This window comes from Oncorhynchus masou, chromosome 26, assembly GCF_036934945.1.
Source record: "Oncorhynchus masou masou isolate Uvic2021 chromosome 26, UVic_Omas_1.1, whole genome shotgun sequence".
NCBI lineage: Eukaryota > Metazoa > Chordata > Actinopteri > Salmoniformes > Salmonidae > Oncorhynchus > Oncorhynchus masou.
In genome coordinates this window covers 4,157,135-4,165,337 of record NC_088237.1, presented here as the reverse complement: position 1 = coordinate 4,165,337, position 8,203 = coordinate 4,157,135, and the positions used below count along the sequence as shown (strand labels likewise).

The 8,203-nt window shown below is 40.9% G+C and overlaps 1 protein-coding gene across 2 annotated transcripts; it reads right to left on the bottom strand.

Moving 5' to 3' along the window:
- Window positions 1-1,744: 1,744 nt before the first annotated feature.
- Window positions 1,745-3,575, bottom strand: mrps17 (mitochondrial ribosomal protein S17). 2 transcript variants are annotated; one of them, XM_064938152.1, is made up of 3 exons: window positions 3,493-3,575; window positions 2,864-3,007; window positions 1,745-2,422 (listed from the first exon to the last, which is right to left on the bottom strand). In XM_064938152.1, exons 2-3 carry the CDS (start codon window positions 2,984-2,986, stop codon window positions 2,093-2,095), a joined length of 453 nt encoding a protein of 150 aa, XP_064794224.1. In that variant the 5' UTR covers window positions 2,987-3,007; window positions 3,493-3,575; the 3' UTR covers window positions 1,745-2,092. The 2 variants fall into 2 exon arrangements, with proteins under 2 accessions (XP_064794224.1, XP_064794225.1); XM_064938153.1 differs by having other exon boundaries at window positions 2,864-2,971.
- Window positions 3,576-8,203: the final 4,628 nt, after the last annotated feature.

Genomic DNA, 8,203 nt, shown 5'->3' with positions numbered 1-8,203 from the left:
TAATCTATCTCATCACCTGTCATGTGGAAAAGCCGACATAGAACAAACGAAAAGACAATTAAAACAACACATAGCTGAACATCGCAGCTCAATCAGGTGTAAGAACATTGACTATCTAGTAGCAGCTCACTTTGTTGAAGCTAACCATCCCATCTCCTCCCTCAAATATACAGACATTGAGCTTGCTGCTCTACCAAGGAGAGGTAACATTGAGATCCTACTGCCACAAAGAGAGCCGACATAGAACAAACGAAAAGACAATTAAAACAACACATAGCTGAACATCGCAGCTCAATCAGGTGTAAGAACATTGACTATGTAGTAGCAGCTCACTTTGTTGAAGCTAACCATCCCATCTCCTCCCTCAAATATACAGACATTGAGCTTGCTGCTCTACCAAGGAGAGGTAACATTGAGATCCTACTACCACAAAGAGAGGCTTACTGGATATCCTGTATAAAAACATTGATCCCTACTGGTCTGAATATTGACTTTGATCTCAGGCCCTTCTTATGAACAAGTCTTATAAATGTAAAAAATATATTTTTTACAGCTTTTTAGCGTACACCTAATATGTTCCCCCTGTTGATGCTCATTATATATTAAGGTTGAACCAAAAGATTACATGTAACAAAAATGAAATTATGTGAAACTGAATGAAACAATAATGTATGTTGACACTAATATGATGTACAATATTCCATTATGTTTCTATATGATAAAATAGCATTAAATATTTCATATGCCATTACTATTTTTTAAGTTTCACTAATTAATTTTAATTAATTTAATCATTATGACACACCCCTCGCCACTGTCATTGGTTACACTAATTGCACTGTGTGTCTACATAACCTGGTTCAAGTATTCATTACATTACCCTGAGGAAGGCACAGTGATGCCAAAACATTGGTAAATACCCATTAAATTGCTGGGAGATTATAAATGGAGTGTGCGACTTTATTTTGATAGTGTAATCTGAGATGTGACACATGTTACTTGCCAAAATAAAATGGACAACTGGAAACCCCTCCCCAAAATATGTATTTATGTTTTTGCTAAAAATGTGGGGCTCAAAACAGGTGGGGCTCTGAATGATGGGTCGCCACTGCTTGTAGGCGATGTCATAGCGACGTTGGCCAGCTAAACTCATGCGTAGAAGCACCAAATCGCGTCGTTTTACGCATAACTGTGCCTGTGCAGGCCGTCAACGGGACTCCTTCGACATAAAGTTGTTTTCGACGCAAAAGAAAACGGTTTGTTTCACGAGGTTGGAGGAATAAATTCAACTGCTTAAGATATTGCATCGACTCTTGGTTGTGCTTTTCGATTTCGGAAAAACTAGTTTGCAAAATGAACAACTAAGAAAGAATGTCACTTTTCTCATTGACTTCTCGAACTCCAAACCACGGTCAATTTGGTCGCAAGCGTTCGCAGAAGTTTCGTCTCTGGGTATAGAAACTCTGTGCTATAACATTCCAGGTCATACAAAATAGAATATCAACTGTTTCCACTAGATGGCGGTAAAGCCACATTCATCAATACCGACAAATCTGAGAAAGTGACCACAGGATGCTATGACCAAAAATTATTGCATGTGTCAACGTGAAGTCATCTGAATGATCTTTTATCAAAATAAGAATTAAATGCATGCCTCTGATCAACATAAATCCAAATGAATGAAGCAAAAGTTTGTATCAACAACTTCATGTAGGCTTATGTGGGGGAACAAATGCAGGGGAAATGACTGTTTTCCCATTGGGGTCTTTTTATTTGATGATAAAATATAATTGTATGGCATTGGATGTGGTTGATAGATTTACACAACCTGAATTCAAAACAGCTGAACTATGCAACACCTGAAAAAAATCTATTGAATTCACCTTGAATTTAAATATGGAAACATTTTAGACTTGATTGCAGAATTGCATATAAACCAAGACAACAAAATCAATGACAAACAAAAACATCAAATAACAGCAGGTGGAATTGGTGATTTAGTTACACCCCCATACAACATCAAGCACTTTGAGTTAGAAAAAAAACAACATATTCAAAATACAAATCACCCCAATCAAATAATGATGCAAAGTCAAGGTGTGGTTGTGGATGACGAGACCAAGGTTGCACCTGAAGAGGTAGCAGCAGAGATGTTGAGTTCCTGTAATTTCTCTGTTAGCGTTGGACACTCCTGCTCCAGACTGTGTGGGGGGTCAGTGAGGCACTCTAGAAACTCGCTCCCCGCCACCCTCTTCCCTGTCAGGGGGTCCACCACGTTGCCCACCTTGTAGACGATCTCCGCCAGTTCATGTTTCACATGTCTCGACCTGCGCTCAGCAAGGGCCTTCAGAAGGACTATATCTCCCACGGTGCACTGCTGCAAGGCATCGTGGGCAAAGTAGGTCTTTCTCTTGTTGTAGTACTGTAAGAGAGAGGTGAGAGTGAGGACTGGTACAGTTGTTGGACAACAAGGGATGGTAGATGTTACAGTGCCCTGAATAAAAATAAGCTATAACATTGAGTGAGAAATCGTCAAAGCAATAGAGAATTTTCTATACAAATTTGCTGGTATCTGTCTAGTTATTATTATTATTATTATTATTATTTTTTTTTTACACCAGTGCAGATGACGTAAAGCCGACGAGGAGAGGTTGCCTCCATAGATATGCACCTATTAAGTGAATGTGCTGGACTGGCCCAAGGTACTAATGTAGTGGACATGAATCAGGCTCATTGTCTTGTATTGAGGTAGCCTTGCCAGCAACTTCAAAATCAGTGTCCCTCTCGGTCTAATGGTTAAGACGTTTTTTTCTCCCGTGGGAGATCCCACCTGTGACACTGGGCTGACCCTGTCTGTGTTTACCTTGAGCAGGTACGGGTCCAGAACCAGTCTGGTGACTCTAACTTTTGCTGTCTTCTGCATCTTGGTCCCGATCACTCTGCCGATGATCCATTTAGCATGGACTGAAGCCTGTTTTACAGACATCCTGCTAAAGCTTACAAATTCCTAGAACACATTACACACAGATGACAAAGTTGCTCGAGGGTTATTTAACTGATAAGCCTTGTACCTATTTAAAGTATTTGACCACAGACTTTGGCTTCTGGGTGGCGAAGTGGTCCAAGGAACTGCATCTCAGTGAAAGAGGCGTCACTACAGACCCTGGTTCCAGGCTGTATCACAACCGTGATTGGGAGTCCCATAGGGCGACGCACAATTGGCCCAGCGTCGCCGGGTTAGGCCGTCATTGTAAATAATAATTTCTTCTTCACTGACTTGTCTAGTTATATACAAACTGTGATATGACACCACCAGATAGATTGGACGGACGGCAAACTAACGTTAGCTTGCCAGTTAACGTTAGCATTTCTTGATCATCTGACTTCGCGTTGGCATGAATAAAAAAAGCACACAAGCAAAACAGCAACCTCAACATTGAACTTACCAGTAATGCTATTTTAATGTCAAGATATATAGGCAAATCGACTTACTTTATTGGGTAACTGTTCAAGTGAAGGTCAGAATTGTGTCAATGCGATCCGACCAACTCTGGCTTGTTTTGATGACGTACCTACGGACTAATGATGACGTAACTACGGAGTATAAAAAGGAACAATACATTGCCGTTTGGTTCTTGGTTGATTACCTTCCTCAAATCGCATGGACATTCCTTTCCACAGTAAATACTTAGTGATATACACAGTAATATTTTTTACATCAATCAATCACATTTCGTACTTTCTTATTGTTTATCCACATATATGAACTTACTCTACCAATTGTCCTTGGGGTTGGTTTTTCTATAGGGTGGAATTTGCGACAAAATATCCACAGGAAGGTATTATTAAACAGACTTTCCAAACGTGGGTCTGTTGTAGACCCACTTCTTCTCAGCTTTCCTCCTGTCAAAATAAAAGTCCTGGACTTGCGGCAAATGTGCACAAACAAGCAATAACTCATGGGGAGTCTCAAATTCCACCCTATATGAGAACCAACCCCATGGACAATTGGTAGAGTAAGTTAAAGTATCATTTTATTCAACATTTGTGACAGACAAGGGATGTTTAGGTTTTCATCTATGCAATAATACGTGGCCCTCCTTTCCAGGGATTGGATAGCATGGTCATGTCGGGACTATCAGCCCAAGAGTTCAATATAGCCTAGCCCTTCTCATGACTCTAATTCCATTCCATGACAGTGGAGACATTCCACGTCACATTTTGCCATGTGAGGAAAATGCACTAACACTCCAAAGCTGTCCGATGCTGTCCAAATGCTCCATCTTAATGCGATTATTCCTCGGTTTTGGAAACATTTGGAACTTAACTTTCATACCAGCGAGATATAATTTACAACAGATACACATACTGTACGCAGTTTAGTAAAGGTGTACCCGGCTATATTTCCAGAACCACATACAATCCAACCGGAAATTTGGAATGGAATTGTCCAATGGAAAAGCTAGCGCAAGGTGAAAGGATGTGTTGTAGTCGAAGCAGTGTGTGAAAACAGCTGGGTTCAACCTTGCTAAACAGCGTACAGTAAGTGTATCTTTTGTATTTGAAAGATTCTTTCTCGCTTATATGAACATTTTTACCATCGAGGACCACTTTGGAAACAAGCGTTTTAATGAATACTTTCAAGTGATATCCTCTGGGTCCACATTGTACATTTTGTTGTATATGTCTGTTACCCAAAAATGAATTCAATTCGAGTTCCAAAGATTTCCAAAACCGTAAAACAGAGTGTCTGGATAGTAGTTCATAGATCCAGATATGGTCCATACCTTCAGTTAAGAATTCAAGGGCTGGACATACCCCCCTTGGGTTCTTGAGAGCTGGTATAGCCTAGTTCAATAGTGGAATAGAAGCTAGGAAAATGTACTTTGTCAGCCACCCTCCAGTGTTACCACTCGATCTGTTAAAAAACATAACTCTTGTTTTTTTTCATAATGTCTTAACTGAGTCAGATTGGAACAGAACAAATAGATTTTGTCAGGCTCTTCACTTTGAAGTTTTCTTATCTGCATGTCTGGTCATTTTAACACAGCAATAACCCCCCAGCCTGCAGCCTCTAATCAGACCAAACATTTGGCATTGGAACACATCCCTCTTTGTTTTCCACTGGAGAAGAGAGAAAAAAGAAAGTGAAGTCAGAAATCATAGCAAATGTATGCATAGCAGAGAGTAAACAGTTCGCTCCGTCCCTGAGTGGGAATTGGATGCGTGTCAGAACCAACCAACCACAGGCCAATCTGGTCTTAATCAGGCACATGCTGAGGAGAGAACACAATAGGTCTGGTTCTCCTCGTGTTAGTTTCCCATTTAAGGGAAACACTGTGGATATCTAGCCCAGGTCTACCGCTGCCTCTGCACTGACTTACAGATAACAGCCAACAGAACATAGACTACCCCGTAGAACAGGACCACTCATAACGCTCACTAATATATCAGCGTCACATGGTGTACATTTACTGTAGCCAGGGAGGTCAAATGACTAGATGTAATTTAGATCTTCTTTGTGTTATAAATATTCCAAGTGTTGTGAATGAGGTATCGATGTATGAATGTAACTTGAGGATATCAACTCAAAATGTACATGCTTATAACATGCTGTTATAACTGTTTTATATTTGCATATGGGATAAAAGCATCCTTAAAAGTACATGTACGTGTATGTTTTCACAAGATTACTGGCATGGTTAGTCAGCTCTGTATCATGTGGTGTCATGAAAGACCCTCATGGGCTGTGACATAATGACTGGATGTCTAGTCACACAAGCCATGCAACCAGAGGTCTCTTCACAGTCCCCAGTTCCAGAACAGAGGCTGGGAAACAAAGTTTTAAATAAAGTCATGACTAAATGGAACTTTCTGCCACCCAGGTAACTCAAACTAAACCAGATTAAAAACCATATAAAAGAACACCTTATGGCATGCCGGGGACTGTGAAGAGACACACAGACATTTTAATGCATTTTGTATTCAGCATTTTGCATCTTCAGTATTTTGCATTTTATTATGTACAGTATGTATTGTATTATGTACAGTACATTACTAAAAGTATGTGGACACCTGGACACCTGCTCGAACATCTCATGGGCATTAACATGGAGTTGGTCCCCCTTTGCTGCTAAAACAGCCTCCACTCTTCTGGGAAGGCTTTCCACTAGAAGTTGGAACGTTGCTGCGGGGACTTTCTGCCAAACAGCCCCAAATGCATTAGTGAAGTCGAGTACTGATGTTGGGCAATAAGGCTTGGCTCGCAGTCGGCGTTCCAATTCATCCCAAAGGTGTTCTATGGGGTTCAGGTAAGGGCTCTGTGCAGGCCAGTCAAGTTTTTCCACACCGATCTCGACAAACCATTTCTGTATGGATCTCACTTTGTGCACATGGACATTGTCATGCTGAAACAGGAAAGGGCCCTCCCCAAACTGTTGCCACTAAGTTGGAAGCGCAGAATAGTCTAGAATGTCCTTGTATGCTGTAGCAATAAGATTTCCCTTCACTTGAACTAAGGGGCCTAGCCTGAACCATGAAAAACAGCTCCAGACCATTATTCCTCCTCCACCAAACTTTACAGTGGGCTCTATGCATTGGGGCAGGGAGCATTCTCCTGGTATATGCCAAATCCAGATTTGTCCGTCGGACAGCCAAATGGATTAAATTGTTTTTATTCTCATCAATCTACGCACAATAACCCATAATCACAAAGCAAAAACTGTTTTTTTTAAATTTGATAAAAAAACAAAACTGAAATATTACATTTCTCCCATTCCTCTCCGCAGATCCTCTCAAGCTCTGTCAGGTTGGATGGGGAGTGTTGCTGCACAACTCTTTTTAGATCTCTCCAGAGATGTCCGATCGCGTTCAAGTCCGGGCTCTGGCTGGGCCACTCAAGGACATTCAGAGACTTTTCCCAAAGCCACTTCTGCGTTGTCTTGGCTGTGTGCTTAGTCTCATTGTCCTGTTGGAAGGTGAACCTTCGCTCCAGTCTGAGGTCCTGAGTGCTCTGGAGCAGGTTTTCATCAATACTCTCTCTGTACTTTGCTCCATTCATCTTTCCCTCGATCCTGACTAGTCCTCCATTCCCTGCCATTGAAAACCTTCCCCACAGCATGATCCTGCCACCACCATGCTTCACCATAGGGATGGTGCCAGTTTTCCTCCAGACGTGACACTTGGCATTCAGGCCAAATAATTACATATGGGTTTCATCAGACCAGAGAATCTTGTTAATCATGTTCTGAGAGTCCTTTAGGTCTCAAACTCCAAGCGGGCTGTCATGTGCCTTTTACTGAGGAGTGGCTTCTGTCTGGTCACTCTACCATAAAGGTCTGATTGGTGAAGTGCTGCAGAGATAGTTGTCCTTCTGGAAGGTTCTCGTATCTCTACAGAGGAACTCTGGAGCTCTGTCAGTAACCATCAGGTTTTTGGTCACCTCCCGACCAAGGCCCTTCTCCCCCACTTCCTCAGTTGGACTCCAAAGAAGTTGTAAGAATATCTCCAGGATGATCAATGGAAGCAGGATGCACCTGAGTTCAATATCGAGTCTCATAGCAAAGGGTTTGAATACTTATGTGAATGAGGTATTTATGTTTTTTATTGTTAATACATCTGCAAAAATGTCTAAAAGCCTGTTTTTGCTTTGTCGTTATGGGGTATTTTGATGAGGGAAAAAATGTATTTAATCAATTTTAGAATAAGACAGTACGTAACAAAATGTGGAAAAGGTAAATTGGTCTGAATACTTTCAGATTGCACTGTATAGTGTATGTGATATGTGTTTGGGATATGATTTTGATATTTTGTAGTCTCGCCTGGCTATCTTAAGATGAATGGCTAAATTGTAATGTAAATGTTGTCATATGTATGTTTATGTGTATTATGTATGTTATTTGTTGTGTTGTTTCCTGTTTAGACCCCAGGAAGAGTTGCCGCTGCCTCGGCAGCAGTTAGTTGTGGATGCTAATAAATACAAATAGTAAAAAATACATAGTTACATTCAAACATAAAATACCATATGAGATACCAGCACTCTGGGAGGGGGACACCATGGAGTTGTCAACCGTGATGAGGAGGTCTGGAGTGGTGTCCTGGTTAAACAAAGACAATGGGTGTGAAACATACATGATGAGTCAAAAATCTATACATCCCAACTAATGAATTGTACTTTAAATTGAAGTTCAGTTTCAAATCTGAA

Excerpts from the sequence above, each read along its gene's own strand:
- mrps17 (XM_064938152.1), bottom strand. The coding sequence starts at position 2,986 with ATGTCTGTAAAACAGGCTTCAGTCCATGCTAAATGGATCATCGGCAGA. Across the intron at positions 2,423-2,863 it reads TGGACCCGTACCTGCTCAAG|TACTACAACAAGAGAAAGAC; the intron begins GTAAACACAGAC and ends TCTCTCTTACAG.